Below are 25,029 nucleotides of genomic sequence, written 5' to 3'. Positions count from 1 at the left end.
CTCAGGCCTTCACGGGAGTTGACCTCAGCATACATGTAAACATGGTGATGCTAAACACTTCAAGATTACACAGGCTAACATATGAATGACACAAATTGTGCAATCACGATGGGAAATGATGTCCCGTAGTCGACAAATCATCTTCCCTTAAGTGGGCACTTCCTGTTTTGCCCTGCAGCCATTGGCTACATATGCTTGTGAATGGCAGACATGCAGACACTGTTATGCGAGGCAGAGATGAGCAGCTGTGCGGAAGTAATGCATCCACCGGAATCTGGGTCACTCTGACTGCATGCATTTTTATGTTGTTACATTATTTGTACTTTTTTTATTTTATTTCATTTTTTTTATAAGTCATACTGTGTAGTCGCAAGAGAGAGCCAGCTGGATGTTGATGCGCTGTCTTCATGGGTGTCACGCTCATGGAAGAAGATGATCTTAAAAAACAAGTCTGATGCTTGATGCAATGTTTGATCGCCGTTGCGTGGTGATGATGATGTCCGATGGCAACCTAGGTGTCTCCCTGAGCTATTGACAACCAGTATGGAAATGCAAAGACTACAGTAGGAATTTGCACAATTTAATGAAAGCCAATAAAATGGTTGCACCAAATAGGAGGAATAGGAAGGACATTATTCTGAGGATTATTATTATTATTATTATTATTATTATTATTATTATTATTATTATTATTGTTATTATTATTATTATTATTATTATTATTATTATTATTACGATTATTATTAATATCATCAATGGTAGTAGTAGTAGTAGTAGCAGTAGTGGTAGTAGTACTGCTATTAATGGAAGTGTCGCACGTGTCAGTCAAAATAAAATTAAGTCAGATCAGCTCATGTCATATAGGAGTGGGTCAGTTTGGTCACTGTGGTCGACACAAATGGAAATAGTTTCATGGCACACACACACACAAATAAAAACAAAATGACACGAACAGGACATAAGAATATTAAAAAAAAAATCGAAAACAATTTGTTGTAAAACCTGATGACGTCAATGTCCTCACCGGCGGTGTCATTCTTGAACACGCAGTCAGGTGTCGCGCTTCTATCACGCTACCGGCGACGCCCGCCCCACTTCCCCCGCGCATCCTTCTTAGTCGAGACACTTTTATTTCATTTCTTATGCGCACGCGTGGGCGTGGAAACACACTGGGCACTCCTGGCATCGTGTGTACTCTCTACCGCCCGGTTAGGCGGACAACCAGCAGCTAAGCTAGCGGGTGATAAAACCGCCGCGGAGTGTTGTGACTGAAAATGAATTAACCCGCGTGAAGTGGACCTTGTGTTCACTCTTGCTGTGTGGATTAAATGTGGCGAACGAGGTGAGCACCCCCCCACGCCGAAGCTGCATTCTCCCCTCGTGGACGTGAAGTCTGCACTGGACGTGTAATTCAGGTGAGTGTAGCCGCTGTGATGCTTGACAACTAGTTTGTGGACGCCGTATTGGGTTTTAGCTGCAAACGGGCGCCAGATTATAGTTGCCAAGGGAGGCTGCAGTAGGGTGCTCGTATAGCCGCCAAGGAGTGTACTCAACACGGCACCCTTAACCGTTGCACCCTGGAGCTAGTGTTATCCCGAGGCGGAAGAATCATGATTGATGATAATGTTTCATCTTTAATATCCTGTCTGTCTGCCGCTCTCTTCTCTTCCACTTCCTGTGCAGCGCAGTGCACTGCAGTCATGCCACCCCCACGCATAGCGAGGAGACTATAAGGCATGACAAGGTTCACGCAAATGATTGCGTGCATTTCACGGACACACGAAATGAGACATTGCAGGCTGCAAGGACAGCCGACCTGTATGGAAGCTGTCTGGTTGATGCTGCAGCTGCTGCAGATTCATGCTTGTGTCTCCGTGGGGCGTGGTTGATGTCAGTGGCAGACTTTAATCCCCTAGTTTGACTGCCTTTCTGTCCTTAAAAGCATTCATTTTATATACTTGATATACATTCTAAGGTCCGTTCACTAGTATGTGCTTTCTACGCACTAGTAACATGTAGTGGTCCTAATTGTGTTTCAAAGTTGTCCTGCTAGTAAGGACAAGGACCATCCTAGTTCATGAACCTTAAGATGAATGTCAAGGATACATAAAAAAGAAGCATATTTTCTATATCCTTGCTGTTCAGATTGGATCCATGTACCTGTACTATGATGCTCTTTGTCCTCAGTTGAGCGCAGTAGTAGTACAACTGGTTCTTACAGGTAATGTATTTCCAATGACTAGTGCCGCCTTTGGCTTATTAATATGAGTACCTAATTCATACTGTTAAAATACTTTGCTGCACTAGTAACATTACTAATAACCTGCTTACTTGTAGCACCAAATTAATTGTCCACTAGTTTTGTCTCACAGGTGAAATGTTGTCTTGCTAATATGCCAAAGTTGTCCTTGTTGTATGCTCTTTTTCATCACTATTAAGACAATCCTACACACTAGTAGAATGACAAGGGCGCACTAGTACAATAACCGTTTCTGCACACTAACAGGAAAACTTTGGCATTCTAGTAGGACACCTACATGTTAGTATTGAGGCAAAACTGCATTAGTTTATCTGTATGCTGCAAATACTACAAGTGAAGCACTATGTTAACAAGTAAAATTTTTATAATGCCACTAAGTAGTACTAGTACCGTGCAGTTATCAACTAGGGCACAGGTTTGCCTCACTAGTAGCATGATATTGAATGCATGAACAGGCTTAATAGAAAGCTGTTTGAGCACTGAATCAATGTACTTGATACCCATATTAAGGTCCAGGCACTACCATGCTGTACTAGTGGAGTTAATGTGTCTTAGAAACAACATATTTCGTATCATATTTTTCCACTGCTGCCCTCCACTAGTGCATGATATTTTTGCCTACTATTAGGGCAACTACATGTTACCAGTGAGGCAAAACCACTAGTGGACGTTTTGTTACTACTATTGGGGTCCAGGAGGCCCGTGGTAGTAGTGTGTGATACAGTACATGCCTAGTTGGGTGTAATAGTGATGCTAGTGCAGCACAGTAGCTCACTAATTAAGTTGCATACTAGTAGCCCGGAATTGGTGCAAGTAGTGAAAAACATTACAAGTAAGACAGTCATTCTACTAGCGAGCCCTAGTTGTGCTACTAATGCAGTAAAATATCTCATTAGTGAGGACAAAGAGCGCAATAGTAGCCGAACCTTAAGATGGATATCAAGAGTATCAAATACATTTCCATACTCTCCAAAGCCTGCACTCAGCCTGTCGTAGTGCTCCAGCGTCTTCTAACCTAGTAGACAGCAAACATGTGCTACACGTCCATTGCCTGCTCAGGGCAATGCTGCATACATGTGCATGTGTTCTAACTGATCTGACAGTAAAGGCCACATTGGGCATTCTGAATTACTGAATGGCACATTTGAACAACGTTCTGAGTTTCCAAACGGCCAGGATGAAGCAGTGCATAGTCGGAACGTGTTCATGGAACGCACCCACGATTAGGGAACAAGGATTTTTCGGGCCAGTCTGACCTCTACTGTTTTTGGTTTCGTTTTTTGCAAATTACAGCCAACTTTATGAAATGTAGTCATTTGTGTAAACTGGGTAGATTAAATGGCTTTTAAAGAAAATCTTGTGTTTTTAGGAAAGAGCAACATCAGTAGTTGTTTTTATGAAATGATGGATATAAAAAAGTGCAATATTAACAGTTTAATTGTGTGAATTTTCATTATATATAAAAACATTAAAAATGCTCCATTTTAAGAGCCCGGAAGACGCTGCAATTTTTTTCTTTTTTAAATAAAGATGCCCCAAGTTCCCAACCTTTGAGGTATGCTAGCCAGAAGCTTGTTTACTGACTAGGCATGAGCCAGGTACACATATTGTCCTTTACCTTCAAAATGTTGCGTGTGGGAACAGAGAAATTATGGCAAGCGTTTGCTGGCTGGCCACTTAAATAATGTGGTGGGCCGGATCTGGCCTGCGGTCCTTGAGTGTGACACTTGTTAAAAAGCTAAATGAGATCATACTTTCCAAATGTTGTCAAATCTGATCAGTGTCATTTATCGCACCCTTGCAGTTTTCTGTCTCCTTCACCCTCCTTTGCCTGTCCTAATCTGCTCTCCTTATTCTTAATTCACGATTAGGCACAGCTATCAACGTAATCCCAGTAGACTACACTCGCAGAACTCTTCTTTAGGTACCTCTGCACACTTACTCTATCAAAATCTACCCAGTATTCCTCGCAGTCAAGAAGTATTAATTAACAATATAAGATGTAATGCGATTGGATGGATTTTTATTCATGTGATTGTAGTTTACTGTACAGTGGTGGCAAATGGCATTGTATAAGACTCAAGATGTTTCCAATGTTTTGTATATGTAATTAATTTACAATTAAAGTTAGAAATTGCAATTCCAATTAAAGCTGCATGCACCATTTAAGAGGGCCCTTGCATCCTCTTTCTTTTTTTTTATCATGATATAATAATCAATCTTTGGCACCGTGCTCCACCCACTTAAGATGACATAAACAACACCTGCAGTGTTCCAGGTGACTACGTAAACCTTCCTTGAAACACAAATTGGTAGCTCATCCCTCTATTCCAGTGGTAAGAAAGCTGAAGCGGGCAAGACAATAGTACTGATTGTTTAGTGAGGTAAGGATGAGGAACTGCTGAACTTTGTTAAAAAAAAAAAAAAAGAAAAAAAAAAAGATCACTGCCAAGTTTGCCGACTCACACACAGCAAAGCACTCATGCCTAAAAACACATGAATGCAGTGGAGCCTCTAAAGTTGAATGCTACTGAAGCCATACAACAACAAATTCTACCGGAATTTTGGGAAATGATGCCCCTTAAGTCATTTCAAAGCTTCAAAGCTGAACTGCTCATCATATCTCAGCAAGCCAAGTTGTTTCATCATCATCAAAGGGTTACCTTGTGTGTGTGTTTCGCTTTTTGTCGCTTTTTTGTTGCACTTAATCCGAAAAAAAAGTGCAGCCAAGTGCAGCCAAAACAACAAAAAAGTTTTGAGAAGTACGTGAGAGGAGTGGTTAACTTCTTCTAAAAATGAGATTGAGTGTTTTATCGATTTTAACGTCTCATTATTAACAGTGGTTAAAAATCAGAGGTTCTACTGTACAACCGCATAGGCTAAATACAGACGTAATCAAAGATATTGACATTTCTTGGATTGTAACCACACCACTCAGCTGGATAAGTTTGTGTTTGTATGTTTAGGTTGACTTGGCATTGAGGTCACCGGCATGCATCATTCTCCTGGCAGAGGAGTTTTAGGCCTCATGGTCCACTAGCGTTGCACTCAGCTATGATACAGACTCTCAGTGGGATTCAAATAGTGTCTTTGGAGTGTCTCTGTATCACGGTGTGTGTGTGGCTGGGTGGCTTTCCACTGGAGTGAGGCCAGACCTGTTCTGACAGTCTCCACTATGCTGATAGGATTACAATGACAATGTGTGTTCATGTGTGTCATGCTTGTAGTGAACGTGCAATATCAACAAGACTTTATCTCAGGCCATTATGCACAGTAAACCCTCCCTATTGATTTTATGACTCAGTCAAAGAAGTCTTTTCTCATACGTACTTGCAGTTTCCTTTGTTATTTGTATTTGTTGGACCTAAGCCGCTCACATTTTAGGTTAATATTTGACAGAATCTTAAACCGATCTGTCTCAGCCCAATGAGTTAGCAGGATAGTGATGATTACACACAATTGGTTTTGTATTATGCTGTAGTCGGTTATTCTGTTGAAGAACTCACATAATTTCAGTTGGCATACAGAGAGTACATGTGAACCTAAAAGGTGTATTTTATTCACTATTCATCCTGAGCACAAAATCTTTTTCTGGGAGTAGTGCATTACGTTTGAAGGCTTTCTGGTTCTTCCTTCACTGGATGAGGTCATTTAAGTACTGTGATGTTGCACTTTTTGTTTGCTTCTGTGAACGTTCGTTGTTTTTGCGGCGTGCCCCCGTAAAATTTTCCAGTTTGCCTCATAACATTCCTGAATGTCCTTTAACCTCAACATTGTCAGCGAAAGCCTCTGGCTGTCATGTAGACGGCATGTGGCTCCAGGAGGCTTTGTGAAAGACCCTTGTTTTTTGGTTTGGCATTTTCCAACTTCAGGAAAATGTGAAAATTATACATTACAGTATGGTTGGATGGGGATCTGCACCTCCTTCCCCTCTGTTGATAAAGTAGTGTAACCATCTGGCAGTCATTTCAACTAGGGTATCCCCCCTCTTTGCAGTTATTAGCAGTTTCCCGTGCACATGCTTGTAAGTCACATCTAATGAATCACTGTAAGTACTTTTAATGAGGATTAGTGCACAGGGCTGCTTCTGGTGCTAGAGTGAATGCGTGTCACTCCCTGATAATTCAGTGAAAAGATTTAAAGACTGCGCTTGTGTCGTTGCTTGCTCTGTGACTGAATGAACTCTCTACATCCCTGTGAACAAGCGTGAGATCCCCGGTTGTGTCCGCTCACTTTTATCGCCATGGCAGCTTATGCCAGTTGGAGAATGTAAGACGATGGAGACGCTTGAAGGTTTGTTTCTCGGCAGGCTTTTTCCCTGTCTCTCTATTATTGATATAAGCTGTAACCTTCGTCTGTCTTGCTTCCTTCTCATACTGCTTGCCAAGGTTTGACCATGCATACAGCGTGTGTACGCTTCCTCGCCCTCCCGCATAACGGCATTTTTGCCTCTCAGTCAACCTCAACTCAGAGATTGTACAAGATAACACTGGTTACCACCGCTTGGATGATCGGTTCTTAAATGTGCAGCCTCTGTACTGTTTGTTTGAGAATCTCCAATCCAATTCGAAACAGTTTCTACTTGTCGTCCCCCGCTGTGAGCGTAAAAGACTTTGAGGGAGCAAAGGTTTCCGCGGCAACTGTTGGAGCCATCTGTTTGTGTTGTCCTAATGTTTGGCAATGCCAACATAATTTAAAGATGGCACTGCATGTGGTTGTAAACGCTCACTTAGCTTTGTATTTTTTATAACGAAGGGATTTCAGCTTGGCAAATGGACTGCTCTACAAACATTCAACAATCATTTTTTAATTACCTCTGACTCTTCAAATAGTCAGATTGTACTACTTGGCAGTTTTCTTTATTATTATTTATTTGACTTTTATTCCAGACTAGCATTTCCCAAGATTTAAATCAAGGCGTACAGGACATTTTACATTCGAACAATCGATTTACTCAAAAACGTACTTATCTTACTCAATACTGTGAAATCTGGGCCTGTTTTGGTGAACACAAAACAATCATATTGCATGATTAGCAACAGGTTGGATACACAAGGTTAATTGTACCTTCTGCCTTGGAAGGGAAGAGCTTTTAATTCTTCAGCCTGTCACTATAAGTCAGTGGCATAGATACAGCAGATGAACAAAGATACCATTTGTAGTAAATACAGTAAATATAACTTTTCAGACCATTTAATGAAATTGGATAATTTCCAGACACCAATGTGGTTGGGAATCACCGCTTACAGCTGCATTCAGACCGAACGTGAACTATCGCGACACGTGTCTCGTCTTTGTTTGTACGCGGTGGTGACTACACCGAGATTGCTTCGAGCAGACATGGGGGGCTCTCCTCAATCTGCTGACTGCAGCTTGTGCTGGTTGCTAAATGCTATCTCGGTTGACAGCTCAACGGTTGTAAACAATTCGGTCCTCTCACAAGGTACTCCGACTTCCTTGCTCCCAATTCTCCAAGCGTGCTCCTTTTTTTTCTTGGTCGTGGCCGGTAAAGGAATCCGGCAGTGATTTGTACGCCTCTGTTCCCACAGACTGCAACGATACTGTCCCACATTGTTTTTATTTCACCACGCTGTGTGTGTGTGTTTTTTAAGATTTATTTGGCTGTGTACTTGTTCTGCGCATGCGTGTGCCGCCAAAAGTTCACTTCAGACTACGTGGGAGTAATGGGCGAAGGAGCAAAATTTTTGTTTCGAACGATTCAAACGTGCCACCTGTCACACAACCCCGCTTGACTGCGCTAACAGCATTGACTATATATGAAAACGCACCGCCAGAAACGTTCGACAAGCGTTTGGTCTGAGCATCGCATAAGACAAAACCAGGACATGAGAGCCATGTTGGGGAACAAACCAACAACAAATCACTTAACTAAACATATTAAAAAAATACATCCATGGTTAAAGCTGTGCAGCAAGTACAAGCATGAATTCAAATTTCACAGAACAGCTCACTTGCTTATAGCTTAAAATAGGACCCTGTGGGTAGCTTACTACTTCAAGAATTTAAATCTTAAACTGTCTTGACTTCATCAAAGCGCCCGTGCATGTCTTCTTCAGCTATACTTGTAGGCCGGTGTGTCTATCGTGGTGGTGAGGAAACAAGTAGGGACTAATTACTTCTGACTCTGATTGAATTGTTCAAACCTTATGAATGGTTTTTGCTCAGAAATATATGTGCACCTGATGTGTATGTGGTGTTAGTGTTTTGTTTTTAATGTGAATTAATTGGCTGTGGCCCTACAAAAATGTCACATTGTGAGCGACTGTGGTTTACCTGAAAATTAATTAATTTGCTTTATGTATTCACCTTGTATTTTTCATGTTCTCTGTAATTTGAAGTTTTCGGAAACAAAGCATTTGTGTTTCTCACTTTTTGTAAGAAATGAAACTTACTTTGCGCTGGTATAAAGTGCGCTCTAAAAATAAAGTTGTGTCATATTGTATAATGTCACAATCCCCCCCTCAAGTGTACTTCACAACCACATGTTTATTTTTACTTTAAATTGGATAAAAGTGATATTAAAAAGTTAAGAATACCATTCACCCAAGCAAATTGGACCAGAGATTAATATTTCAGCAAAAGAAATTTGATATATTATTCCGAACTAAATATAGCTATAGCAGTGCCCCATATGACCACAATCTCCTTAACAACCCTCTTAAATAGATAAAAATAATAAATTCTGAGCAAATATAATTCAGAACATTTTTTAAATGGTAACTGGTCTACAAATATTTCATTAACTATTTTTTAAAAATGAAACAATCAAAATGTTCATGTATACCGTTACTTACTGAAGTTCTCCAAACAGGAAAAATAATGTTAATTGAAGTTCAAATTAACCACTCTTTAGATAAAACAAAAATGCTTTAAAAAAACCTTTTGTTAAACCTTCTTAAATTAACCAGATAAATATACAAATATTTAATCACGCTTTAGAACCACAAAAAAAAAAAAGTGTCAAGATGATGATGTAGTCGATGTTTTGATGATGATGTCTTTACTTTATGATGTCCCCTGTAGCGTGTCTCTGGTAGCTGAAAAAGTAACATGATAGCATCATTAGATTTGGTGCTGGAAATGAATGAACAGATGAAGTCTGAATTAAAACTATGCCTATGGCAAGCGGTTTTCTCCTTGCTTGACAGTGTTTGTTAAAGAAAAAAATTTCTTCATTTCTTCCATTTTTTTTTTTTCCTTTGCTTTTGAAATACTCCATTCTGGTGCACCATTATGTGTTGGACATCTTTATTTTCAGTATAAATTGAACATTTGTCAACTGTGTGCTGTAATGGGTCATTTTAATGTGATCATCTCTAAAAAGTCTGGTTTAAGCATAAAAAAACCCAACTGTAAAACAGATTTGTCTAAAGCAGAGTTAGCAAAATAGCTAGCTTTGTACATTTGGAAATTATTTTTTTTAAACTTGACTTCACACCACTTCCTTGAGGCCTAGAGGGACACATGGGGGGGTTCGTCATTGGGTAGGGGCTGTTTGTTTGGTCTTTGGTTTCTGAAGACAGTGACTCCAGGTGTATTCTAACAGCAATCCTCTTCTGTTTATTGCAGAAAACCGCTGTTTTGTTTCGGCTGAGCTGAAGGAAATGTTGTTAATTTGCTATCGAACATACGATTAGGCGAACTTGTTATGTAAGAATGTTATAATTCTTGTTTTTTTTGTGTTGTTTTCCCTCTACAATAGACTCATCTTCTTTGCATCCTCCTGCAGTAATGTAGACTTGACCAGCACCATGACGTGTCAAGTGAGACTCGCTGTCGAGATTGCCATCATCAGCAGCAGCGCCTGATTCTCTTTTCCTGGTACACCACGCCTGCTTCTCCATGTCTTTCCCGATTGGTTGGAAGTGCTATGTCGTCCGACACACCCCTTCTGGCCCCGCCCCGTAAGAAGGGAGGGAAGTTGGAGAAATTATAGGTGATGGCTGACCCGGTTCAGGCCACCAACGAGGAGCTTAGGAGCAAAATGATGGACATCCAGATCGAGCTGCAGCAGGAGCGTGGCAAGGTACGGAAACACAGGGGTGAATATTGAAAAATTATGTTAGAAATATCATTGACTGGCAACCAGTTAACCAGTCTGTCTCTCGTCCAAATTCAGGATGAATACATGGACGTTTTAATTAACTTTTATTATACATTGGTGTGGCCACTTTTCGCTGATAAGCTAATTGGTATTTATCTTTGGGAGAAGCTCATCACTGGACAAAAAAAACACTTCTACCACCACCATCACCACCATGAACAATAAGTGTGAATTGCCACACAGAGCACAAATATAATTTTTAAGTAACTTCATCCATGCAAATGAATACAAAGATAATGCTGAGTGAGCAGTATATATAAATATTTATTTTCCTGATTACTGCTCATAAATTCAGAAGCGCAAGTCATTATTGCATGGTTATTGTTAGAGTTTAAGTTATTGTTCTTGTTGAATAGTGATGTTCTTTTGCAATCCATTTTATAGCCACATACTGATTTGTATTCATCAAATTGTAGCTCCAATTGCAACGCTTACTTCATGTTTGCTCCAGGAACAGGATCATTTGACTGATTAATTGTGACCAATAGGCTTCTTGAACTTTCTGTCCTTCTTTTGAAATCCCATTAAAAGACAGTCACGAATCCTGCCTTTGCAATACCAAAACTTAATGGTGAGGATGGCAATGGTGTTAATAGGCAAGAGGTGTTTATTGTTTTTAATTATTGTTTGAAATTCATCAGAATACTCACTAAAGTTTGATGGGTTCTTCACTTCAAGGTCTTTTGAAGTTGCATGACAATGATGGATTGGTACTAAAACATATTGACGGTGAGATGCAATTCATAGCAGTCGATCGACTGAACCATTTTCATTCTGCCATGGAAGCAAACATACTGACTCAAAGGGTAATTATGCAATTATAATAAATGATTGCATCCTCACCTTTGTACAGAGCATTATAAAATCTAAATGGGGTCTTCAGTACATTGGTCATGTGTTCACAAAGTTTAGAGGATAATGGCCTTGTAGTTTTTTTTTCATAGTCTTGGTAACAAAAACACAATCAACAAAAGACAATAATAACTGACTTTGCGGTTTAGCACTGATGTAATAATGCTCAGTGATGGTCTGTGGCTGCTTTTCTACTTCAAGACCTGGATGACTTTCTGTGATAAATGAAACAATTAATTATGCAGTCTACCAGAAAAATCATTTCTTGCCTTCAGGCTCAAGTGCGTTTGGGCAACGCTCTAAAACATACCAGCAAGTCCACCTTTAATGAATGTTTTGGAGTTGTCAAGTCAGATGTCTGGACTTGAATCAAATTGAGATGCTCCGGTATGACTTTAGCACAGTTCATACTTAAAAACTCTGCGATATGATCTAAGTTCAAATAATTCTAAGAACAGTGTGCCAAAATTCCTCCAAAGCAACGTGAAAGACACGTCACCAGTCATTGCAAAATTTTCATTTCAGTAATCCTTGCAAAGTGTGGCACAAATCGTTATTAGGCTCAGGGGGCAATTACTTTTTCACGCACGATCAGAAAGGTTAATAATAAAATGATCTTTCAGAAACAGTATTTTCTATGATCTTGGGTTGTCATTGTGAGATATTCAAATTGGTGTTATGATCTGAAGCATTTAAGAGTGATGAATATGCGCCCCCCCAAAAAAAAATCAGGAAGGGGGCAAATACCTTTTCCCGGCACTGTACTGTGTACGAATGAGGTGATTCGTAAGTGTATATTAAATAATGGCTGACGGACGCTGCGTTGTCCAGGTGTGTAAGCTGCGTGAGCGGCTCCAGGAGCAGCGTCAGGCTCGTGAGCTGGAGCAGCACAAGCACGCTGTGGCGCTCACTGACCTGCGCGCTAAACTACACGAGGAGAAGCTCCGCGAGACTGCGGCAGCACGTGAAGCTCTGGCACGCCAGCATGAAGCGGAGTTGGCTAGGACTATTAAGATCCGCGACACTGAAGTACAGAGGCTCCAGGGACTGGTGCACGCCCTGAGAGACGGAGCCGCCGACAAGCTAAAAAACGCTCTTCTCGGCGAGGCTCGAGAAGAGGCCAGGAGAGCTTTCGATGGTGAGAGACTAAAGCTACAACAAGAGGTACGTTTCAGTTTCCAAGTACTCCACTTGTTGGCGAGGAATGTGCATGCAATAAAAACAGGATGCCGCATGGAAAAGCCTGTTGCCAAGCTATTGTTTCACAGGTCGCCTTCCCAGAGAAACTATGCATCGATCATGACAAAACATCAGTGGAATAGACCTGCTGTTTACAAATTTGTGAACGTTGACCTCACTTTCAGATCCAAGAACTAAAGGCAGCCAAGAAGCAGGCCGACGAGGCTCTGGCCAATGCACTGCAAGCCGATAAAGCCAAAGCAGCTGATCTGAGGACAGCTTACCAGCAGCACCAGGATGAAGTGCACCGCATCAAACGTGACTGTGAGAGAGACATCCGACGACTGGTAAGGCCACAGTGTGCAGGAAAAAAAAAAACATACTGCAGGAGCTTGACACATGCAACATCTGGCAGTTTAATGTCACACGTTTACTGGAACATCACCAGAAAAAGCTCTCTTCACTCACCAGCATCTGTTTTCCTACTTCTGATTCAGCTCCGGGCTTATTTCAATGATGAAGGTTAGAGGCTAAGTGCTGCTGTCTGCCTTGCTATGAATTTACCTCACTTTGTGGACTGTGTGGTGGTATTTAGTCATAAAAGCTGCTGTCTTATTAACCACAAGGCTTTAATAATTGCATTGTCTTTGGTATATGTTCTGACAAAGAATGGTTCAAGTCGTTACCTCTTAAAAGAGTAAATCAACCCAAACACATTTTTTCAAGAATATGTTCCCAGCAGGCCCTCTAGTTGAAACACAGCATTCTGATCAATATTGCGTCTGTAGAGTAAGAGTTAAGCAGGAAAATCCACACGTTTTTTTAGCCATCTCTTCGGGCGGCCATTTTGTCACTTCTGTCGACTGAAAATGACATCACAACTGCTCAAGGCTCAGATAACGACCAATCGCGGCTCAGCTTCAGAAAACAAGTCAGCCGTGATTGGTTGTTACCCTGAGCCCTGAGCATTTGCGATGTCATTTTCAGTAGACAAAATGGCTGCCCCCTGAGAAGGCCAAAAATGGGTGTATTAAATCTTATTCCCCAAACGCAATATTTGTCAGAATGCCTTGTTTCAACTAGTGGGCTTGCTTAGAACATATTCTTGAAAAAAATCGTGTTTGGGTTAACATTCCCTCTTTAATGTTTTCTGCAAATCCAAAATTCAGGTTTCATTGGATCCATTCGGGTTACACAGAAGGTCATCTTTCTGACTGGTAAACTTATCACTACCCTTTTCCTCCCCATCTTCTGCCACAGATGGATGAGCTGAAGGCCAAGGACCGCGTGGTGTGCGCCTTGGAGAGAGAGCTGGGGATGCAGGCCGGCTACACCCAGAAACTCCAGCTCCAGAAGGAAGCCCTGGATGAGCAACTGGTTCACGTACGCGAGGCCGAAAGACACAACCATGGCAGCCCAAAGCGAGAGGTGGTGCCTGGCCTCGGGGACAACACAGAGCTGCTCAACAACCAGGTATATACTGTATATATCAACCTATTTCATACGTCTTTTATGCAGTGCTTCAGTATTTGAAAGGGATGCATCGCTGGGACATTTGTAATACAACCGGTATACGTACAAATATTGTCTATTGAGTCTTAGTGGCATCAATGCATTCACAGTTCTCATCTTCCATTTCGTCACATCCTCCTTCCCACGAACCTTCACCTGCCTGTCTGCATGCACGTCGTCCCCTTGTTCAGTTTTTGTATTCCTCCTCCTCCCCTCTCCCCCCTGCTTCCCAGGAGACAGAGGAGCGTGACACTCGGAGGTTCCAGCTGAAGATAGCGGAGCTCCACTCCGTCATCAGGAAGCTGGAGGACAGAAATGCACTGCTGGCTGATGAGAGGAATGAACTGGTGAGGACAACGCATGCACATAGAGGCATTCATCGTACACATATAGTACAATCACAGACACTGACACAGCGAGTGCTGATAAAAGTGCAAAACAAATGGGAGATGATTAATCCATTAAGGATGGGAGTGCATAACCCTCTTTCTACCCTTAAAGCCTGGAGAGCATATACGTCATTTTCTTTTTTTTTTTTTTTAATCCAATTTTTGTTCTCTTAACCAATGAAATGCATCAGAATATACACGTGACGGTGTCATGAGCCCGCAGAGGATGTTCTGGAATTCTTTCGAGTCATAATCGATCGCGGGAGCTTTGAAATGACGCAGGGCAGTGATGCACTTGTGGACTTTGAACCAGTAGAACCAGTCGAACGTGATATATGGTTAAGATATATGTGTGTATGTGTGTAGACAATGACGATATCGACGTCTTAGTAACAAATTAGAGGATGTTAATTACCACTAGATTTTTAAAATTAGAAATGGGCTTCTCTTACACTGACACTTTATTTTTACATCTTCTATTGAAACAGTAAATATTAATAAACTCGGGCCTGTGTACAAGCCACATGTCTAAGGTCTCAAAATCTTTTGGAATTATGTTTCTGTTTGCTACAGGGGCTAAGATATTAATTATTTTGTAAGCGTTGAATTTCTTGGAAAACTTTTTCAAGGTTTTCAAGGGTAATTCCAAAGATGACCTTAGTTTTTGGGGAGCTGTTGAGCCCGGCGCTTTAGGCTTTTATTGCTTAAGAGTAAAGTACCTCTTTGAACATTTTGTTTTTTGCTATGCGTGTTGGAAAGGACACACATTTGACAGAACCACGATGAGTCTGTGCTCCTTTTTCTGTTCACTTTCCAGCTGAAAAGAGTTCGAGAGGCAGAGAGCCAGATGAAGCCCATGTTTGAAAAGACCAAGCGCCTGTCCAAGAAGAACGATGACCTCCTGCAAACACTGCAGCGAATGGAGGAGAAACTGAAAAACTTGAGTCGCGAGAACGCTGAGATGGTTAGAATCAAATTTGCTTTGTCTGATAAAAAAGATGCATTAGATGACGCTCATTATGCTTTTTCACCATTACACATTTCACAATTGTTTGTTTTTTTGGGGTACATTTATGCTCATAGATGACCTCTAGTGGGCGTTTTTTGAAAATCATTAACTATTTGGTCAGCTATCATTTCACTGTTGTCTTCTCTGTTTTAGAAAGAAAAAGCTTCCCATCTCCCCTTGCAGCACCAAACCCATCAAAACCAACTAAAGCGGCCCAGTTCCCTGACAGACCTAAGCCACGCCCACGAGGAGCAGGAAGTCGAGTTTCTCAAGCTCCAGATTGCAGAACAACGCAGTATCATCGACGAACTCATGCAGGTCAACTTTTTAAACGTGGTTTAATAGCCTGTTATCAAACATGTCTTTTTGATTTCAAAGTTGAAACTCAAAATAAATGTTTTTTAAACTCTTTCAAAGACATGCAACATTCACTCACCTATTTTTCACAAGTGATTCATTGGGTAATCTATTTAACATGCTATTGATTGATTAATACTGGTGGAATGGAGAAAACAATGTCTTGTACTATATGTGGTGAACAGCATTCACAATACACTTGTCTACATTCCACCTTTCTATTGTTCATTTTAACATAACTCTCCTTTTCACAAGAAAGTAGAACATTTTCATGACTTTTTTGGATAGCTCTGACTGGACAAGCGCCTGCACATTTGCAAACAATATGCATACCTGTCAACTTGTAAGTTTTCCCCGTATTTTAGACGTTCTTTGATCATTTCAAATTGTGTACGCCGTATAACAATTTTTGTACGGGAAAAAAAAATTAAAATTAAAAACTCGTTTTTTGTTAGACCGATCTCGTCCTGCCCATTTCGGCTCTAATCCGGACCGTCCGTTAGCGATTCCGACTGCAAACTTCGGTCGACTTTCACGAGCAAAGTTCCCCCCCGCCCCCGTTGAACACTGTGTAAGATTCGATATACAAGTATCCGTTCCGTTTCCCCCACCTCTCCCGCTGAGCGATAAATACTGTCTAAGATTAAAAATAGATACTGGGTAAGATTATATACAGAAATGTACCGGCAAATTGCAATTTTTGTAAGATTCAGCACAGCCTGGGGTTGACAGGTATGCATATGACTTGAAAAGAAATTCAGTGAGATGTTCAACTACACCGTGTTTGTGTTTAGGAACGTGAGCGTTTGGTGATGGGCAAAAAGACGAGACGAAAACCGCTCAAACTAACCAAAGTAAGTACAGGCTAGTTAGTCACCACCTCATCTGTGCTTGGGTGATCGTCTGAGTCCTGCTGTATGCGTCTGTGCTTGCTTAATTGGGCTCAAGAGACATGATGACAGTTCTCCTCATGTTGGGAACAATGCAATTCAAGCATGGAATGTTTAAACAGCCAGAGGAAAATCAGATATTGTCTTTTTTGTTTGATATTTTTGGGTGTCTTTAGTGTTAATGAATGAATGAGCGTATATGCGTATGTATATGACTGTAATGTGAATGAATGAATAACGTTGTGGGAAGAAGTTGCAGTTAAAGTAAATGGGTGTGTTCTGCGTATGGTCGAGGAGATTCTGAGAGAGCGCGTCTAACTGGGTGAAGTAATTGTCGTGATCGTGCCCATCGTGTTGAGGCCAATGCATCGGGGATGTTGCTAAGGGGAGGAGTTAGGAGTCCACACATAACATAGGCTGTCCCACTCCCCCCATCTGGAAATAGTTGTTGTCTTGGCAAGGTTGTTATGGTCTCGGGTGCTGCGACTTAGCTCTTTGACTTTCTTGGATAAGAGACATGTTTTGACGCGATCTTTAGTAGCTTTTTGCAGAGTCTGTTTGGAAGTTTTTGGTCCAATGACGGAGTACTTTCTTCTCATCCTCTACTTCTCCGCCTTTATTTGTCTGTGTGCACTGGTCTGTCTTTACTTCTCCGGTTGCCAGGAGATGACTTATAAACACGATGGTAAGGACTCTATGGGCTTTACAAAACAGCATAAAGAACAAACATTAAGAAATGCACAGATGCTTGGTTTTCGCAGTTACTTGACAGGTTGGCAAAAATAGAAGGGTATTTGTGCTGTTATTTTAATGTATATTATCTTTTTCTTCCATTCTTCCCCATAGAGGCATGTTGTGGAGACATATTTTGGATTTGATGAAGAATCTGTAGAGTCTGAAACTTCCTCTCTGACCTCCTTTAACACTGACCTCACTGACCGTACACCTGCCACTCCTGAGGAGGAATTAGAGGAGGTAAGGGATTTGGGGAAATTTGTCGGTATTGCAAGAAAGCAGGCAAGAAAACGGAGCTCTCGGTCACGGTGAAATAAGGGGAGATATGTTTGCCCATGAAGTTGCTGAAAATGCTCTTCATTTCACAGAGTGTCTCTCGTGAGGAGTCGGAGCTTCGTTTTCGTCAGCTCACCAGAGAATACCAGGCTCTCCAGCGGGCCTATGCCCTCCTGCAAGAGCAGACTGGAGGCTCTCTCGATGCTGAGAGAGAAGCCAGGGTGTGTACTGTCAATTATCCGTTCAGTAGATATAATATTATTGCAAGCTTCTGTAATATTGTGCACAGTTTGAACATAAACACTACACTTAAATAGAGGAACATAAAAACTGTGCTTGAGTAATGATTACATTAAAATGTATTGCAAATAAGTTAAATAAATGTACTGAAATGTTTAAAAACACAGTTATAAGCATCAAATGCAAATGTATTTTAGCGTACTTCAGAGTTAAATACAACTGAATTATGATTAACAAATGAACTGTATTGGATTAAAAAAAAACATTTAAGCTACTGTAACATTTAACATTTTATTCAGTGATTCTTTGCATACAGCGAGAGGGAGCCAATTGAGAGACCTTGATGTACTCAACTCAAATGAATTTTAAGCTCATATCTTTCCGTCCTGTTCCATTCGGACCTTTAACCCTTAGACGCGCGAGCAGCTGCAGACAGAGCTCAGCGGCTGCCAGGCCAAGATCGCGGACCTGGAGAAGGCTCTGGTGGAGCGGGGGCAGGTAACAAAGACAAGAGATGGCGACCGCAGCTCGCGGGTTCTCCTCTCACTGGCCCTCCTGCATGTTTGTCTGGCCGCTGTGCTCCTGGGCTGGCGCTATGCCGACCAGGTCTGCCGCAGGTTCCTCTGAAGTCACTTTCTGCATGCGCGCAATCACAACTCGGCACCCGCATGCTGTCCACTATCCTTCCTGTTGTGGGTTCTCTTTCTTGCCAGTGTTGTAATCAGGAACATTATTGGTTATTTGTTTGGATCATCCTCATAAACAAAGTTTTTTTTTTTTCTTAACCTTAACAAGAGTTTGACATTTTTACTAGTTGGTTTAATATGTGTGAAAGCTAAGCCTGGTACTGCATATATTGTATATTGGATCAAAACCAAAAGGCTTTGCTAATTCAGATAATGTTGCAGATTTTAGTGTGTACCTTTCATTTTGAATGAAATTCACAAAGAACATATAGTTACATGATTTTGGGAGGGTGATTAGCAAATATTGGTAAAACGCATCTCTTTTGTGTTGCTGCATGCATGGATGATCCAGCTCTGTGTTGTGATTTAATGCTCTGATGAATTTCTCCTCCGATTACCTTCTGGCACTGTGAACATCTTGTGTGGCTTTATCAGCATGCTTTCCCTTGTTACCTCAGTAGAGGACTTGCTTTCTCTGGATCAATAAACTTTTGCTACCGCCACTCTGTTCTTTTGTCTTTGTGTCTATGTTGCCTTTGCATGTGTCATTTGGAATCAGAAGCACCAGCCACTATCTGGGAGCTCTTTTTGATTTCTGTACATGTTGCCTCTTACCAATCTTCCTCTGCTTCCGTCTGCCTGTGCGTGCACTTTATTTCTCATGTTCTGTCTGATTGCTGTGGCAGGACTCAAAGTGGGTGGAAGAGAAGCAGCATTTGCTCAGGACGAACCAGGAACTTCACAAAAAGGTATTTTACATGCTGCTGTAGTGTTTTCCCTCACTGGCCCCAACATTATGCACAAGGTAATCACAAACTGATTAGATGAGTTAGATCGAGCGCGATTTCAATAATTCAGCCTTGTCAAAGCTTTGGCTTTTTACAAAGTAGTTCAACGGTATCTTCATTTTAAAGTAGAATTGGACTGTGTCATTGAAGTGTTTCTAATATTTTTCGCCACTCACTCACGTTGCTTAGTTCCATCCAGCCATCTGTCAAAATGTTGACCATATACAGTAGTAATGACCTACTCTTGCGTGCAGATGTGTGCACTGCAGCAGGCAGAGTCACGGCTGCAGGCAGAGGTTCAGGATGCTCGGGACCAAAACGAGCTGCTGGAATTCCGGGTGCTGGAACTGGAAGTAAGAGAGTGTACCATCGTCAAACTGGCACCGGGAGGCGACAACAACAATCTCAGCTCCAGATGCTTACATGCTTACATACAGTGACTCACCTGATTGATGTACAGCATATACAGTACAGGAACAACTCCACACGTTGAAAGCCATGTTTTGTCCATGTATGCACCCCCCGTCTCCTTGTTTTGCATGGCGGTTCTGTGCATCCCTCTGCACTGATCTGGAATGTTCAATAAATGTGTTTTAGACTGAATATAGTTTTACTTGAATAAAGTTTTTTTTAAGTTCACCATCCAAACACCATCTTTGTTCACTTGTTCCTCTCGTGTGTGCATGCGTGTCCTAAATTTACTTTTACATGTTCCATGAAGCGGAGATTCATGGATCACATCAATAATCTCATGGATGGTTTGTATATTACATTCAGAGTAATATTGCTTGTGCAGGCATTCACTTGTTTGTTGAGTGTGCATCTATTTATGTTCCAGGTCTTTTTCAGTGAAGGCAGAGAGGCAGATGTCATTGTCAGTTTTGAGTTTCAGCATGCGTTTACAGTATATGCTCCCTGTTGGTTTGGCGTGTTTATTTGTCCCACCTTCCTCATTTGGCCACTCTAGATCATGTTTCAGTATCGTAAGTAAACCCGTCATTCAGTCTATATACTGTTTCTACTCTAAGCAGTCTCAAAAAACGTCATGATTGTTTTTTCACTGAGCATCACTTAAAACTATGACGAACGTCAATAATGCATCGTCGGTATGTATGCAAGTGCTAACCTCGAGTGTGCATCTGTAGGAAAGAGAGCGAAGGTCTCCGGCCCTCAATCTTCACATGTCTGCATTCCCTGAGAACAGTAGCAGCGCCTTGCAGGTCTACTGCCGCCAGGAGGGAGTCAAGGTAAAGCACACCCACTTCATCATCTATTAAGACACACTGACACACTGTAAATGTAATGTCTGATTTTAATCTGCTAAGGATGTAGTCATTCCAGAACTAATGAAGAAACTGGATATCCTAGGAGATAATGGGGTACGTGTGAGCATACTGTTGATTGAAATGCGCTCCGGCGCTTGAGCTTTTGCGAATGAGTCGTCTTTATTATCTGCCCTTGCAGAATCTCCGAAACGAGGAGCAGGTTGCGGTGATCCAGGCTGGCACAGTTATATCTCTGTGTGAAAAGGTGAGCCCTTGGAATGCTGACAATATAGTGGATGTACACTTAATCCATACTCTTGCCATAAAGTTAAAATGCATTTCTTAACATCCAAGAAACGATTTTCCTTCTCACCCCCTTGCTTTACAGTGGTTAAAACAGGTTGACAACACAGAGGCCGCTCTGACGCAGAAAATGATTGACTTGGAAAATGACAAGGTAAAAAAAAATGCCTCTTTGATTTGACTGGATAGTCAGTATCATGATTCTTATTTAAAATTATTTAATAATTAAGTCATTGCCAAGACTTTTGGATGTTACAGTGCATAACAAATTTATGAGGCCGCGCCCCATTTTAAGTTTTAAGCCAGCATTTTTAAAGTTTATATCATGGTTAATAACCTAATATGTAGAAGCTCTTTAACCTAGCCGTAAATGTATTGAGTGCTAAAATATGATGTTGTTATGTGTGGATTTTTGAATTTAGGCCATTGTGTTAAAAAAAAAAAAATACTGTTTCTTGATTAAGATGCAAAATTAGAGTTAGTAGTAACTTACATTCCCGAACTGATTTAATGGCTGAAAGTTATGTTTGATTATTTTCTGTCTTTTAAAGAAGCCAAAAAAGACTAGATTTGGTCCCAGTAAACAATTAAATATACTCAGAGCCTTTTATGCTGCATATTTTACTCTGAAAGTTACTCTGTTTACTGGGACAAAGTATAGTCTTTTTAGAGTAAAATGTATTCTACGGAATTTACTGTGTAGAAAGCCATTCTTATATAAATAGAAAGATTAGCTTTAGCTTTGAGCTTTTTTTTGTAATGCGCTTCTTGATACTGGATGGTCTTGAGTACAGGAATTAATTGGTTTGGCACTGTATTGCTACACTCTCCTCCAAAAGTATGAGAATCGTGAGGCACATTTCTTTATTTTTGTTGTAGAATGAGAAGATTTGATGTTATCACTTTAGCCGTTATACTTTTTATTTCGACTTCCACTTCCTTGTATTGCTTATACTGTATTTATTTGCATTTGCCATGTTTTTTTCTGACATTCTAAACTAAACCAAGCAAACAGTCAATCAATCAATCAATGACATTCTACCACAGGAGCTGTTTAGCAAGCAGAAGGGTTTCCTTGAGGAGGAGTTGGACTACAGGAAGCAGGCCTTGGACCAGGCCTACATGGTACGGAACCAGAACAGAAATTTCCCTGCAGCAAATCTTGCATTTAGACAAAATATGGCAGAATAACAACCCCCCCCCCCAAAAAAAATAAAAATTAAAGACAACAATAGTTCCTTGAAAAGTCAATCATGAATCTAGGGGTGCACCATTTTCATTTCAGCATGAGACATTTGAATGCAACACTTTCCATGGAGGTTAAACTTGTCACATTGTGTCGGGATACTGCATCTTTTACCACTGAATTCAAAATGATTGTATTGTCACAGAATTTTCTGAATTTTCTGTTCTAAGGTAACCACTTGTTTAGCCTTATACATTTTTATCGTAAGCCATCCCAATGTGAGTGTATTAAAATGTGAACGTGAGATTGTACACATTCAAAATCAATAACACTGGTCAACAGCAAGCTTTAATCAGAGATGGCTTTTTGTCCCTAAACTTATTTTTGATACTGATTCAAAAACGTCTTTCCTTTTTTTGTGGCACATTGACCTATAAAAGCTTCTGTAATACAGCGGTTACTGTGGTATTTTATTTATAGATATGACATTTAAGGAAAAAAATCCACCTGTTGCTTAACCTAACCCTTAATTCATAAATATTTCTAAATATATTACAATATTACATATTGTATTAATAATTATATTATTATGAATACCTGATGTGCTAGAGAAAAAAATGAGGGTAAATTCAGAATCCACAAAAAAAATCTCGAAATGTTTACTTGCATCTCTGCTTAAAAGAAATGTGTAAGCATTTGTTGACCAGTGTAATGAACGTCTTTATCTTTAGTTCACTCGTATGAACTGGATTCTACCGTTAATCGACTCTTGAAAATAGTTCACTTCCACAAACTGGAATGTCAACCGTTCTATTTTTTTTCCGGTGGCAAGTCGGGCAGTGACAATGTTAAAATCTGCAGGGCAATGTTAAAAAACATGTTGTTGTTGGGGTCAATCAAAACCAGGTGACCCATATCTGCCATGATCACATTGGTGTGTGTTTGTGTGCCTCATTATTGATTTCTTGTGCACGCCTTTGTGGGTTTTTTTCATCCGCATGCGCATGCCGTTACGTTTTGGTTTGTGGTGTGTGTGGCTGGCTGTGCAGAGGATCGAGGAGCTGGAGGCCACGCTGTATAGCGCTCTGCAGCAGGAGCAGCCGTCATGCCAGGCGGTGGCCGAGTCGCTGACAGACAGGCAGAAGGAGAAGCTGAGGCTCGCTGTGGACAAGCTGCGGCGTCAGATTCTCCGGCAGAGCCGGCAGTTTGACAGTCAGATCTTACAGGAGCGTATGGAGCTCCTACAGCAGGCCCAACAGGTAAGGCTGAAAACAAACTCCAGGGAGGTTACGGGCCTCCCTCAATCTGACCCATGTGACCTTTCAGACCACCAAATCTCTGGTGCTTTGAAAAGATGCAGTATCCCTGTGTGTACGCTACCTGTAAATGTGTCCACAGTGAAACCGTGTCACAGAATGACTGCGTCTGTGGTTGTGAGCGTGTCTTTTTCATTGTGATGATTCCCCCTTTCCCTTTACAGTGTTGTCCAACTCCCTCAGCATCCGTTCACCCGATAACTCACGCAGTAGTTTTACTCTGTTGCTCATCAAACACCACGGCACCTCATTTTAATCACTAACAGCGAGCACCCTCCAACCACAAAACACATTATTAATTGCCTACTAATGATCTGTACTAACTAATCAGATGCATTTTGACTAACTGACATTTTATGAGTCAAGAAACAACAGGAGAGACTTTAGAAAAAGCAAAGTAGCCTGTATGGAAGAAATATTCACAATAGGAAAATAAGCAAACTGTTAACTTCACCTCAACTTTGTAAGCCAGTCGATGTTTTCAATAAATAAAAGGTAAATATGACGTTTCATGTACTCTATATTAAGTCATATCAAATCAACTGTGTATTGTTTCAGACTTGAAGACTTCCATGGCTGTCCAGTTATATTAATGTTAATATTATGCATGTGCTTGAAGTTATTTTACAGGCCATCGTGGGTTTATCTTTATTTAACATTAGATTTTTTCCTAATAAATAGTTATTCAGAATTGTAAACTTACTTTGGAAAAATGTAGATGGTTGTTGCGGTTGGTACTAAAATTTTCACCGTCTAACTACATGCGTTTTTGTTCCATGCAGCGAATTAGAGAACTGGAGGACAGGATCGACTTGCAAAAGGGGCAAATAAAGGAAATAGAAGAAAAGGTACTTCTTAAGTAATATTGAGGCAAAATCTTGTCAAAAAGTACCGTTTGTTCAACATTTGTTACTGACTACTACTTTTCTTCTCTCTTTTTCATGACACGTTAACTTGAACCCCTTTGTTCTTTTAGTTTTTGTTCCTCTTTATGTTCTTCTCTTTAGCCTTTATTCTTTGGCCTTAATGAACATGACTACGGAACTACATCAGGTACATGTATACATATCGAGTGTTGTATTCAGGGGCGGAGCCATAGGTGGGCCTGGGTGTGCACAGGCCCAGCCAGATTGACAGACTGCCCACCCAGTGAGATTCATGAAAAAATATATACTTTTACATTTTTAGTAAATTCTTATTACATCTTTTTAAAATGTGTGTTTTGTTGTGTTTTTTTATTTTTATTTTATTGAATATTAAGAATGACAATTGTGGTTGTCTCAGGAAGATCTGAACTTCACATTATTTAGTTTGCCATTTTACTTGAATAAACAATGTGTCGGGACAGGAGGATTGTGCTCGGTGAGAGAAATATTCAGGCCCGCCCTGATTTTCCCAGACCCACCCACTAGCCACGTTCTGGCTCCGCCCCTGGTTGTATTGTTTTTCGCCATTGGTTTGTTAATGAAAACCTATATCTGTTGTTGTTTTATTTTCAGGTGTTAAGGTGCTGCAGAGGCAAGAGAGGACAAAACAACACATAACTGTTTTTTATGCATTTGTAGACAAGCTCATGTAAACCCAATGGCCTTTTTGATAAATGCACTTTTTGCAGAAGAAAGCACCTGCAAATGTGAAACAAATAACTATATATACACAAG

At 40.7% G+C, this 25,029-nt stretch overlaps 1 protein-coding gene across 1 annotated transcript; it reads left to right on the top strand.

Moving 5' to 3' along the window:
* The first annotated feature begins 1,043 nt into the window (after positions 1 to 1,043).
* On the top strand, positions 1,044 to 25,012 carry jakmip1 (janus kinase and microtubule interacting protein 1). The gene is made up of 23 exons (XM_086019890.1): positions 1,044 to 1,415; positions 9,984 to 10,307; positions 12,069 to 12,401; positions 12,602 to 12,763; positions 13,677 to 13,889; positions 14,162 to 14,275; positions 15,135 to 15,281; positions 15,480 to 15,644; positions 16,478 to 16,537; positions 17,420 to 17,548; positions 17,677 to 17,805; positions 18,239 to 18,322; positions 19,197 to 19,259; positions 19,553 to 19,651; positions 20,444 to 20,545; positions 20,624 to 20,677; positions 20,763 to 20,828; positions 20,952 to 21,020; positions 21,914 to 21,991; positions 23,102 to 23,311; positions 24,151 to 24,216; positions 24,345 to 24,421; positions 24,868 to 25,012. The coding sequence occupies exons 2-22, from the start codon at positions 10,221 to 10,223 to the stop codon at positions 24,393 to 24,395; spliced, it is 2,481 nt and encodes an 826-aa protein (XP_085876016.1). The 5' UTR covers positions 1,044 to 1,415; positions 9,984 to 10,220; the 3' UTR covers positions 24,396 to 24,421; positions 24,868 to 25,012.
* The last annotated feature ends 17 nt before the right edge of the window (positions 25,013 to 25,029 follow it).

Source organism: Filicampus tigris, chromosome 2, assembly GCF_054856515.1.
Source record: "Filicampus tigris isolate MCC_2025a chromosome 2, RoL_Ftig_1.0, whole genome shotgun sequence".
Lineage (NCBI taxonomy): Eukaryota > Metazoa > Chordata > Actinopteri > Syngnathiformes > Syngnathidae > Filicampus > Filicampus tigris.
The sequence above is the reverse complement of the archived record's forward strand: the minus strand, read 5'-3'. Positions and strand labels throughout refer to the sequence as shown.